The sequence below is a fragment of the Pan paniscus genome, chromosome 1 (assembly GCF_029289425.2).
Source record: "Pan paniscus chromosome 1, NHGRI_mPanPan1-v2.0_pri, whole genome shotgun sequence".
Taxonomy (NCBI): Eukaryota; Metazoa; Chordata; class Mammalia; order Primates; family Hominidae; genus Pan; species Pan paniscus.
The window spans coordinates 191,421,399-191,434,815 of NC_073249.2; the positions used below are offsets into that span (position 1 = coordinate 191,421,399).

Below are 13,417 nucleotides of genomic sequence, written 5' to 3' on the forward strand. Positions count from 1 at the left end.
AGGCACAGAGAGGTTAATTTTTATTTACTTATTTTTTTATTTTTTTGAGACGGAGTCTCGCTCTGTCGCCCAGGCTGGAGTGCAGTGGCACAATCTCGGCTCACTGTAAGCTCCGCCTCCTGGGTTCACGCCATTCTCCTGCCTCAGCCTCCCGAGTAGCTGGGACTACAGGCGCCCGCCACCACGCCCGGCTAACTTTTGTATTTTTAGTAGAGACAGGGTTTCACCATGTTAGCCAGGATGGTCTCGATCTCCTGACCTCATGATCCTCCTGCCTCGACCTCCCAAAGTGCTGGGATTACAAGTGTGAGCCACCGTGCCCGGCCCAAGGTTAAGTAATTTACCTAAAGTTATACAACCAGTAAGTAGAAACACTAGGCTTCAACGCCTATGATCTCTCCACTACATAGCATTGCCTCTCAATCACTATTCTCTTCAATGATGATAGCACAGTATAATAACAGACAAGTGCGAGTCTAGAGGAGTTCAGGGTATGATTGCTTCTTTCCTAAAACTTCAACTCAGTACCCTAGGAGACTTCTTTGGAAAATTAAATTCTGAATTCATTGATAGAAATTCATTTTACATTAGATCTTTTGGGAAAACCTGTTTTATAAATTTAGGATTGCCACAAGGCAGGTAGGTAGAAAGTCGATACGGAATTTGAAAGTACAGCTGCATAATACCAAGACAACTCTGAAGTCGAAGGAAAATGCTATTTAGTCTTACATTCCTGTTTTAAACATGTATTTATACTTAAGAATGAACATATCCTTTATTCTAGTCTTACAATTTCATTAAAGTTGAACTGATGTAGGCTTTGTAAATCTCAAAAAAGTTTGCCTGAAATGATATGTATAAATGATCTCTGATATTTCTACCTGTTGGGACTTTGAATATAGTCAGTAAATTAGCTAAAAATGGGAACAAGTCTTTTGATGGAAAAAAGGAAATAAAAGAACTTGCAATGAAAGAATATGTTGACTGGACTACATAAAAAAAAATTTCTTTCTCGGAAACTGCTCTCTTTCTTTGTAATTTTACTAACTGCTGGGTCATACCAATAAGGTCAATCAGAAAAAGAGATTTCAAATTCTTTTAAGACGTAAAGAAGAAGAACTCACCCATCAAATACAAATATACTATTTTATTCTAAGGGAATATTTCTGTGGTTTCTGCAAGGGGAAAACCTAAAAGTGGTTAAAAACTGAAAAAGAACAAAAAGGATGATTTAGATGTTTTTGTTTGATGTTTTTTTCTCCCCTGGAAAAAAAAATGTAATTTTACACAATTTTCATAAAATTAAAAAAGCAATAATCAGACGCACATATCAACAGCTACACTTATGAGGAATGACCAATAATTAATATTTTCTCTTATGAATAAATTTAGGGTTCTGGGCAACTCTGTGGACTAACATGCAAATGAAATCCTGATACAGTCATTTATCTGGGTATTGGGTGTTCTCAGTAAAAGATACAGATTTTTTTTTCTGGTATTTCATAACAATTTATCTACTATGCTAACAATATTTGCTTTTTCATACAACTACAGAAGGGGAAAATGTTAGTGTTTATACAAACCATAAAATTCGTATAGTGGGGACTATTACACTTGCTATTTCTGGATAGTTTATTGGCAGACTTATCAGACAATCCAATTATTTGTCCTCCATATCGAACAAGGTATGGAGTAAGAAGTTTTCCAGTCAGAAATGACAAACACAGATGGAATTAATCATACAGAATCGGGGTGGATTTACTTCTTTCATACAGTTCTTGGTAACAAAAATGAGATTTGTTACAGGCAGAGGGACAGAACCACCAAGTACACAATGTCAGAAGGCCTACTTTTTTCATTTTAGTTTTACTTAAATGCCTTTTATTTGTTAAAAAAGAAATACAACTGCCACCCCCACCTAAAAAAATGAGATACCCTGAAAAGTCTTTCAAGATTAAAATTTCTAAGAGGCTTTTTGACATCTCTCAGTTTTATCATAGCGTCAAATTAACCTTAGCTAAAGAAGTTCTGCAATTGGCAAACGTCATAAAAGCTTTGATTCCAAATTTTGTGGGGAAGAAACTGAGAATGGAGATGAGGGAGATGGACTGATAGGCCACACACACCTATGACTTGCAATCCTCATAGAACTACTGAAACAGCTAGAGTTTGGAATAATGCTCTAAGACCTGCTTATGGATATGCAAGACAATGTCTTTGTATCCTCACCCCAGAATCCCTATTTTCAAGTTTCAAGGGCAACAAGGTCATCTTCCAAATGCTTTATATAGGAACCTAACTAGGACCTTTTCTATCATAATTCAGATAGCTAAGTAATACTGTATCTTTGTGGAATCACTCACAGGTTTGCCAGAGTAAGAAAAGAGACTATCCTTTTTGAAATGACAAGGGCCTCCAGAAACTGGTGCAAAAGACAAAATAAGAGGAACTGTTTGGGAAATAGGAAGGTAAAACAACGGGAGAAAAGCTGCCATTGGGGAAAAAAAATGAAAATAAAAGGAGAACCCCCATTTCTCTGTACCACAGCTCAGGCTGTGAGACAGCAGCAATAAGGGCCCACACCCAGAGAAGGGGCATTTTAGTGGGTTTCTACAAACATTTCAAGACACTTGGGGTCTGATAGGCTCCACAGATTTTCTGTGTGCATAATTAGTTTGTGGAATATCATCCCCTTTACCTTAGTTTACCCACATCCAGACCCACCGCTGAGAAGGCTTGATCCAGAAAATGAAAGGGACACATTACTGTTAACAGCAGTGAAGGTCATTTTCCCTGATGTGAGGGGCCCAAGGCAAAAGCTTCTGTCCTTCACATGATTGGCTTGGCAGTGAAAATCAAAATCAATCAAGACCACTTCACTATCTTTTTTAAAAAGTTGAGTATTTTTATTGGGTCTTCAAATCTGGGTCCCACAGTCCTCATTTGATGTCACTCTTAACTCTGTACTGATCTCTCCTCTGACTTTTACGGAGGGCTTGCCAAAGTAGCCTATTGCAGCCAAAGTTTCACTCCAAAGCTACCTCTCTAAGGTCTAAGGTTACTATGGTAAAGTTTTATACAACAGTTTTCCTTAAAAATATTCCATGATTTGTTACTCCCAAACAAAATAAGATTATGCACCACTCGGAGAAATTAGTCATTCTGAAGATGTCTAAGAACTATATCACTGCCAAAGAACATTTCTCGGTTCATATTCTTTCCTTCAATTTTCATTTGCACATCCACACTGTGGGGTTCACAAGTCATCTGTTTTCCATGATCTTATGGTCAAGTCAAGAGGACTTAGACTTATACATCATTTTCCAACAGCTGGATGCATTCACAGTTTGGTGCATACCAATATGTATGAAAATAAGAACCTTACTTCCGTTTTAATCTGATAATTCAACATCAGAGTCTTCAGATTTGGCTTTGGCAAGTTCTTCATGTACCTCCCTCACCATGAGAATACGTGTTAACATGGTGTCCAGGGTTCCAGGGTCTATCGGGAATGTGGAGTACCACATGGGGCTATTCGGGACACAGGAGCGCTCAGGCTGAAGGTAAAACACATCATTCCTTTGCTTCACACTTTCAGAACTATCCACAGGGGGGAAAAAAAAAAAGAGAAAAAAGAAAATTAGAAATCAGAGAGTATAGGAAATATGTACTATTCTTAAGTAAACTGAGGTTTTTGCCATTAAAAGTAAGGGCAAAAACTGCAATTATTTTTGCACCAACCTAATATGGCTGTCAACCTTTCTCCACTGTGACTCACAATGGGGAAAGCAATGTACCCACAGAGATAAATAGTTTACAGGGATATTTCCTCCCAGGAATCAACTGAAATCACAATGGATCGGAAGTGAGTATAAAGTTAATATAAGACAAAGTGTAAATCATAAACTTTAGTACTTCAAACATTATTAAGAGCAACAAAAAAGTCAACTCACATGTGACACTATGGCCAAGCACCACATATTGGAAGTGCCCAATATCCTGGAATGAACTCCAAGGGCACTCGATACACATTATCAAAGGGCAAATGCAGCTATTACATTTCTTTCAGGAAAAAAACGTGTTACAACTCTAAAATCATAAAGTTCCTCTAAGAAAAGGACTACTTAGAAAATTTCAATTCCTTAAAAATTGTTTTTCTATTATAGCTTTAGCAAAACAAAATTTCTTTTCTATACAAATAACAGAATAACTACAGATTAGATATCACATAAAGGTTGTACAACAGTTGTAAAGATCAAACAATAGCAGTGATTCTTGCTTTTGAAGACATTTTCATAAAATAATTATAAAGACAAGGTAATTTGTTTTGTGGTTCAAAATCCACATAGATACGACAATGGGGAAAAAATTCATGGTAAATCCTTGTCTAAAGCCACGGGCAAGCTACTTTTCTGATGTTCAAGCATCTGAAATCCAAAATATGTTAACTGCCTTCTGAGTGCACTACATTCAGTTCAGAGAAAGATTACCATTTTGACAGGTAAAACTCATAAAGTCGGACTGGGCATCTTAGTGGATTGTCAGTATTCTCTGCCATCTCCACCCCCACTGGAACCTCATCATCTTCATTTCGTTTCCTCTTGCCAACAGTCAGTTTATCTTGAGACAGGAAATAATAATCAAAGGATTATATTAGAAAAGTCTATTCTTTGAGTCTCAAGACGCCAATGAGCTTTGCTTCGCAGCCAGAACTTTGTCATTTCCTCCCTTTCACTCACTCACACTCATTCAACAAATACTGAGTGCCTATGAAGGTGCCAGACATTATTTTAAGTGCTGGATTCTATGGCATTAAACAAAGTCCCTATCCCATGAATTTTATGCTCCCCTGCTCACCAAAGTGGGGGCACCATGACAAAAAGTACGGCACTGGCACTGGAAAACGTCTCTATTCTGAGCCTGACTTTATTAATAAACTTCATTAGGCACAGGGTTCCTGAGACATATCAAGATAAAGCAGAAAGAAGGGTTCCACATGTTTTTCTCCTACAGTAGAGATCAAGACAGAAGTTGCCATCTCTTTTTTTTTTTTTTGAGACGGAACTTTGCTCTTCTTGCCCAGGACGGAGTGCAATGGCGCAATCTCCGCTCACTGCAGCCTCCACCCAGGTTCAAGGATTCTCCTGCCTCAGCCTCCCAAGTAGCTGGGATTACAGGCGCCTGCCACCATGCCTAGCTAATTTTTTTGTATTTTTAGTAGAGACAGGTTTTCACCATGTTGGCCAGTCTGGTCTCAAACTCCTGACCTCAGGTGATCAGCCCACCTCGGCCTCCCAAAGTGCTGGGATTACAGGCATGAACCACCGTGCCCGGTCGCCATCTCTCTTTTAAGAGACAGGGTCTCACTCTGTTGCCCAGCCTGGAGCATGATGGTATGATCACAGCAGCCTTGAATCTCCACAGCCTTGAACTCCTGGGTTCAAGTGATCCTCTCGCCACAGTCTTTGGAGTAGCTGGGACTACAGGTACAAGCCACCGAACTCAGCAGAAGCTGTCATCTCTATGAGAATATTTCTACTGTGGGGCACTAGTACTGGGCATCTGCTCAAGTTTATTTGTTCGAATATTGTGAGAAATGGCATCTTTGTTGGGAAGAGAAATTATCAGCAGAGTTACTATTTGGTAAGAAAAGAACAAACCATTTTTCCCCAACAGTATTTTGCAGAGGCCAAGCATTATATAAGGAAGTCAGGGTGAAGATATGAAAAGTGGGCTATTTCTTTCCCACTTTTTCCATTCACTCCTCAAGAGAACACTAGATGGACCTAAGGAAAAAAGGTTTTCTTTTTTTTTTTTTTTTTTTTTTGGGAGACAGGGTCTCACTCTGTTGCCCAGGCTAGAGTGCAGTGACTCCATCACAGCTCACTACAGCCTCAAACTCCTGGGGTCAAGCAATCCTCCCGCATGAGCCTCCCAAAATATTGGGATTACAAGCATGAGCCATTGCACTCAGCCTATATCTGCTCTTAACAACTGGTATAGGACTTTCCCCAGCTTCCTGCATTATTACTTTAACAAAACTCACCCATTTTCCATTTAGCAGCTAGCTAAATAGAAAGACTTTGCTAGTTACTCACTTAGAAAGCAAGCTGAATTCATTACTAATCATATCAAGCACCCAATCAGCAAACAGGGAAACATTATCCATCTGCCTTTCCCTCCCCCAGTTAATACCAACTGAGGCCAGGCATGGTGGCTCACGCCTGTAATCCCAGCACTTTGAGAGGCCGAGGCGGGTGGATCACCTGAGGTCAGGAGTTCGAGACCAGCTTGCCCAATATGGTGAAACCCCGTCTCTATTAAAAATACAAAAATTAGCCAGGCGTGGTAGCACATGCCTGTAGTCCCAGCTACTCGGGAGGCTGAGGCAGAAGAATTGCTTGAACCTGGGAGGCGAAGTCTGCAGTGAGCTGAGATCACACCACTGCACTCCAGCCTGGGTGACAGAGTGAGACTTCATCTCAAAATAAATAAATAAAAAAAAATCAATTGAGAGCACAAAGTGGGTTACATATATATAAAACTAAGCAAGCAGGACATAGACATTAGGTGAAAAAGATAATCTTAGTAAATGAACAATTCAGAAAAAAGTTTATACAAAGTTGAACATCACAAATACAGATTTTAGTTTCAGTGATTTAAATTCTCACATTCAAAAAATGTATTTCACTCTTAGAAACTGATTTTGGGAAGTTCAGGACTTATGATTCTGTTCAAAAATAATAAATTTAATTTCTAATCCTATAATACCAAGATTAAGTTTTTGAACATTAAAAACAAACTTATTTAATAGGCTGTTTTTGAAATGCAAGACAATAAACCTTCTAATAAAATTGTCACTGCTATTATTCTATTGTGTACAAAAGCAGTATATTGTAGGTCAGCTTTTAAGTTCCTTCAGAATTTCACAATGTTAACTAAAAAGAGGGGCTCTGGTCAAAAAAAGATTTAGAAACAATGGACTAAAAGTTCTGCAGGTTTCGTTTAACTAGTGATTGACTCATCTGGTGCTAGTAAATCAGTGATTCTCAACCCTGTTTGTATTTTTTAGTTTCCTGAGAAGTTTTAAAATGCAGGCTATTTGAGCTCTTCCCAATTAAATCAAAATTTCTAATTTAAAAGCCAATGAAAGTATATTGAAGCACGTGATTCCTCTCACTTTGAGGCCAGCCTTTGACCACTCTCTGACAACAGAGAAAAATACTCGAATGTTAAAGGTACACTCTTCCACGTCTAGCATTTATAATTACCTTTCTGCAGTAACTCTCTATTTTAGTACTACTACTAAGACTTCAAAGAGAAATCTGACAAACAGTATCCCATACCTGGTTCTGACTCCTGCTTCTGTAAAGGTGGGAAGAACCTCAGATATGTCATCTTGGTACTGTACTTCAGAGTCCTGGTCCGTCTCATCACGTGGGCAAAGGAAAGCTTCAAGTGCTCAGTAACATTCTTTAGTTGGAAGTATTTGGTATTGAAGAAAAGGAGGGTGTTTAAAAGGACGATTGGTGAGTAAGCGCCCAGCTGTTTGCACTCCCACAAATGCTCTTCCTCAATGCGAGAGAACATGTAACCTAGACAGAAGAAGGGGTACAAGAAACAGTACTGAGCTCCTGCTAAAGTAGACTAAGTAATCTCTCAAATTCTAGGACAGGGAGATATAAAGAGAAAAACTGACTATTCCTCTTTCCCCTCTTCCTTATGCAGAAAACCAGAAAACGCACCACAAAGAAAAAGGCAGATGATTCCACTCAAGTAGACACCGTTCGTGGAGTCTCCTGAAACCGTTTTAATCTATTGATATTTTAGATTAGGGGTTAAGCTGTCTTTATGAAGGGCCAGAAAGTAAATATTTTGGGATGTGTAGGCCATATAGGCTCTGAACAACGCTGTTGCTGTAGAAACTAAGGAGCTGTAGAGAACACATAAACAGGCAGAGCTATATGCCAGTAAAATTTATTTATAGTCATATAATTTTCTTTTCTTTTCTTTTCTTTTTTTTTTTTGAGACAGGGTCTTACTCTGTCGCCCAGGCTGGAGTGCAGTGGCACGATCAGGGCTCACTGCAGCCTCAAACTCCTGGGCTCAGGTGCTTCTCCCACCTCATCCTCCTGAGTAGCTGGGACTACAGGCACCACCGCCATGCCCAGCTAATTTTTTGTGTTTTTTGTAGAGACAGAGTTTCACCTTGTTGCCCAGGCTGATCTTGAACCCCTGGGCTCAAGTGATCCTCCTGCCTCAGCCTTCCAAAGTCACACCTGGGACTACAGGTGTGAGCCACCACACCCAGCCATGAATTTAATATAATTTTCACATGATGAAATAGGAATTCTTAAAAAAATTTCCCCAACTATTTAAAAATGTAAAAACAATTTTTAGCTCACAGACTGCAAAACAGGGAACAGGCCAGATTTGGCCCATGGACCATAGTTTGCAAACTCCTGTTGGAGATCATTAAGCTTACTGTTAAAGGTGCTCTGCAGCCCAACAGAAAGGTGCATATATTACTAAGCATAACATTGAACCTCTTCATTCACCTCAGCCTGAGACCTGGAGTGAATTATGGACTTGTCTGATGACATCTGGTCAAAGATAATTCAAGGACGAGGACTTAACTCTCTTAACAACAGTTCAGTATACATACAAACTACCAAAAAAGGTCCACTGTTAGCAGATATGATATGTGAAAGCTACACCAATGCTACCAGATCAAAAATGGTTTCTAAAAAGGTAAATGTAACTTCAAATTAGTTTATATTTTCTGCAATCAGTATCTATACATGTGCTATATGACTTGTACAGTTTTCCTAAAACAATCAACAATAAACCAAAGACCGTCTCCTCAGAAGTCCAAATATGGTATAAATCTGGACAGAAATAAAAATGAACAATTTTTTTAAAGATAACCAAAAAACTTAAGCAATTTAAGAAAGCACATCATGAAAACAATAAAAAAAAAAATCACCCTACCATTAGGAAGTATTGTAGGTTCCCATATTTTCAAGAGTTTGGTAAGTTCAATCATAAATCTGGAATAGGGCTCAGTAAAAATGTTATCTATTCTACCATTTTCAAACAGGTACTACAAGAAAAAAAAGAAAATATACATGTTGATAAAAAGAAAACATGACTTCTTAAAAAATTATTGTAAGAAATACAGTTTACCCTTAATTTTTGCCCTTACAATTTTATAAACCATGTTCAACCTCTCAGTACTTTAGAGATAGTTGTTAAAACACTAGAATTCAAGCTAAAGCTCCTTTTCGTGTTAACACATTATCTTCAGCACTGACCTTGCAAGGTAAAGTTTTTGTACTTCGTTTTCAAACACGGATGGTACAGAAGAAGTATTATGAAGAACCCTTTACTTAGTTCCTAAAACTGACATACTAAAACTTGGTTCCAATGCACACATTCCAAATCATGTTTTTCCTGATTCATAATGTGTATCTGCAGATGTGCTCTTTTGTTTTTTACCCTAGATACAAGATCATTTCTTGCAATCACACAGTTAGCTAATGTCAGTTGACCTGAGGAAACCCAAATTTAAAAACTATTTATTTGGAGCCTTCTAACTACAGCTCTCAACTCTGCCCCACAACCTAGCCCTCAAAAAAGTTCAAGTCTAATTATAGGACATTGAACTATGTTAATTATAACCATTAACAACCATATCATAGGCTAGAACAAAAAGAATACCTACAGTTTAAAAATGTATTGAGCCAGGAATGGTAATCCCAGTGCTTTGGGAGGCCAAGGTGAGAGGATCACTTGAGGTCAATAGTGCAAGACTAACCTGGGCAACACAGTGAGACCCATCTCTACAAAAAATTTAAAAACAAATAGCCAGGGGTGGTGGTGCATGCCTGTAGTTCTAACTGCTTGGGAGTCTGAGGCAGGAGGGTTGTTTGAACCTGGAAGTTTGAGACTGCAGCGAGCTATGATCATATCACTGCACTTCAGCCTGGGTAACAGAGCAAGACCCTGTCTCTTTTAAAAAGTACTGACGGCGCAGGTCAGATAAAATCAATTGAGACAGGGACACACCATGAGTAGTAACGGAATCCAAGGCAGCATGTAATTACGTGATAAAAGTATTTTGGTGTTTTTAAGGTTTAGTATTTTTAATTTATATTTCTGTGGCTATCTTGGTTTCTTGCATTTCTATGTATGATTTGGAGAAAATTATTTCCGTTTAAATTCATTCTGGCTAACAAAAATTACCACTTCAATAGGCATTTTTATGAGGCCTCCTCAAATGCAATTTATGAACTTATTGGCAGATTACAGTTTGTTGTTCAACAGTATTCTTCTTTTTCTTCTTTTAATATAGTCACTTTCAAGCTTAAAAATATATCTTCGTTATTGAAAAAGTTCAAAATAAAGAAAAAGTAGACTATTCAAACTCATTCAAACTCATCACACAAAGTCAACTACTATTCATATGCAAAAATATTTCCAATCTTTAAGAAATTCCATTATGCAGAAGTGAGTTTTGTACAGTTACAGAAATATATCAGTACTTATAACGCAACATACATGTTTAAAAAAAGTCTCTTCCCCCTTAACCAGGAACAAGACAAGAATGCCTATCCTTGCCATTCTTCGTCAACACTGTATCGCGAATCCTAGCAGAGCAGCCAGGCAAGAAAAATAAAGATAACGCATTCAAATAGGAAAGGAAGAAGTAAAATTATCTCTAGTTGCAGGTGACAGAATCCTATATATAGAAAATCCTAGAGAATACACAGAAAAATGAATTATTAGAGCTAATAAGTGAATCCAGCCAAGTTGCAGCATATAAGCAATACACAAAAATCAGTTGTATTTCAAGCTAGCAATGAACAATCCAAACAGGAAATTAAGAAAGTCCCGCCGGGTGCGGTGGCTCATGCCTGTAATCCCAGCACTTTGGGAGGCTAAGGCGGGCGGATCACGAGGTCAGGAGATCGAGACCATGGTGAAACCCTGTCTCTACTAAAAATACAAAAAAAAAAAAAAAAAAATTAGCTGGACGCGGTGGCGGGCGCCTGTAGTCCCAGCTACTTCGGAGGCTGAGGCAGGAGAATGGCGTGAACCCAGGAGGCGGAGCTTGCAGTGAGCCGAGATTGTGCCACTGCACTCCAGCCTGGGCGACAGAGTGAGACTCCGTCTCAAAAAAACAAACAAACAAAAAAAAGTCCCATGTTTACCAAAGCATCAAAAAGAATAAAATACTTGAGAAGAAATGTAACCAAAATGTTGTAAGACTTACACACTTAAAACCACAAAAAACTGCTGAAAGCAAAAATTAAAGAACAACTAAATAAACGGAAAGACATCCTGTAGTCACAGATCAGAAGATTTAATGATGTTAAAATGGCAATATTCTCCAAATCAATTTATAGATTCACTGCAATCATACCAAAATCCAATGACCTTTTTCTGCAGAAATGGAAAAACCCATTCTAAAATTGACATAGAATTTCAAAGGACCTTGAAGAGCCAAAAGAATTTTGAGGAACCACACTTCCTGATTTCAAAACTTACTACAAAGCTATAGTGTAAGTTGCAAAACTGTGTACTGCCCTAAAAATAGCCATCTATAGAAAAATGGATTAGGGCCGGGCGCAGTGGCTCACGCCTGTAATCCCAGCACTTTGGGAGGCCGAGGCAGGCGGATCACAAGGTCATGAGATCGAGACCATCCTGGCTAACACAGTGTAACCCTATCTCTACTAAAAATACAAAAAAAATTAGCCGGGCATAGTGGCGGGCGCCTGTAGTCCCAGCTACTCGGGAGGCTGAGGCAGGAGAACGGTGTGAACCCGGGAGGCGGAGCTTGCAGTGAGCCAAGATCAAGACTCCATCTCAAAAAAAAAAAAAAAAAGAAAAAAGAAAAATGGATTAGAACTGAGAGTCCAAATTAAACCCATCTATATTTGGTCAAAAGATTTTCTACAACGGTATCAAGCCCATACAATGGGTAAAGAACAGTCTCTTCAACAAATGGTGCTGAGAGAACTGGATAACCACATACAAAAGAATGAAGGTAGACCTAGCTCATACCAGATACAAAAATTAACTCAAAATAAATGAACGACCTAAATATAAGAGCTAAAATCATAAAACTCTCTGAAGAAAAGAGGATTAAATCTTCATGCCCTTGAATGTGGCAGTAGATTCCTAGATGTAACACCAGGAGCACAGGCAATAAAAAGAAAAGAGACAGGAAAAGAAAAGGAAGAACAAAAAAGAAACTGAACTTCATTAAAATAAAAAAAATTTGGCCGGGCACAGTGGCTCATGCCAGTAAAGCCAGCACATTGGGAGGCCGAGGTGGGCGGATCACGAGGTCAGGAGATCCAAACCGTCCTGGCTAATATGGTGAAACCCCGTCTCTACTGGAAAAAAAAAAAAAAAAAATGAGCCAGGTGTGGTGGCAGGCGCCTGTAGTCCCAGCTACTCGGGAGGCTGAGGCAGGAAAATGGCGTGAACCTGGGATGCGGAGCTTGCAGTGAGCCCAGATGGCGTCACTGCACTCCAGCCTGGGCGACAGAGCGAGACTCCATCTCAAAATAAATAAATTAATTAATAAACAGATAAATAAATAAATAAATATATATTTGTCATTCAAAGTACACTACATCAAGAGAGTCAAAAGAAAATCCAGAGAATGGGAGAAGATATTTGCAAATCACATATCTGATAAAAGTTTAATATCTAGAATATATATAGTTTCTACAACACAATGACAAAAAGACAATTCAATTAAAAATTAGGCAAAGGACTTGATATAGTTTAGATACTTGTGCCTTCCAAACCTCATGTGGAGATTTGATCCTTAATGTTGGCAGTGGGGCCCTGATCTCTCATGACTGGCTTGATGCTATTCTCCTAGTAATGAAGTTCTCCCTCTACTAGTTACTGAGAGATCTGATTGTTAAAAAGAGCCTGGCACCTCGTCCTCACTCTCTTGCCATGAGACGCCTGCTCCCCCTTCACCTTCTGCCATGATCATATGATGCCATGATTGGAAGCTGCCTGAAGCGCTCACCAGAAGCAGATGCTGGAGCCATGTTTCTTGTACTGCAGAACCATAAGCCATGATTCTGCATGAGAATTTTTTTTTTTTTTTTTATGAGACAGAGTCTTGTTCTGTCACCCAGGCTGAAGTGCAGCGGTGCGATCTTGGCTCACTGCAACCTCTGCCTCCTGGGTTCAAGCGATTCTCCTGCCTTAGCCTTCCGAGTAGCTGGGACTACAGGCATGTGCCACCACGCCCAGCTAATTTTTGTATTCTTAGTAGAGACAGGGTTTCACCATGTTGGCCAGGCTGGTCTCGAACTCCTGACCTCATGATCTGCCTGCCTCGGCCTCCCAAAGTGCTGGGATTACAGGTGTGAGCCACCGCACC

General features: G+C 39.1%; 1 protein-coding gene across 10 annotated transcripts in view; it reads right to left on the reverse strand.

Moving 5' to 3' along the window:
- Positions 1-1,127: 1,127 nt before the first annotated feature.
- ZMYM4 (zinc finger MYM-type containing 4) overlaps positions 1,128-13,417 on the reverse strand; it is a 154,711-nt gene continuing 142,421 nt past the window's right edge. For all 10 annotated transcript variants that reach the window (XM_034961047.3, XM_034961045.3, XM_034961068.3 and 7 more), the window contains 4 exons: positions 8,992-9,103; positions 7,347-7,595; positions 4,491-4,620; positions 1,128-3,600 (listed from right to left, as the gene is read on the reverse strand). In XM_034961047.3, coding sequence (XP_034816938.1) covers positions 3,393-3,600; positions 4,491-4,620; positions 7,347-7,595; positions 8,992-9,103 — 699 coding nt within the window. In that variant the 3' untranslated portion in view covers positions 1,128-3,392. The remainder of the gene's footprint in view (positions 3,601-4,490; positions 4,621-7,346; positions 7,596-8,991; positions 9,104-13,417) is intronic.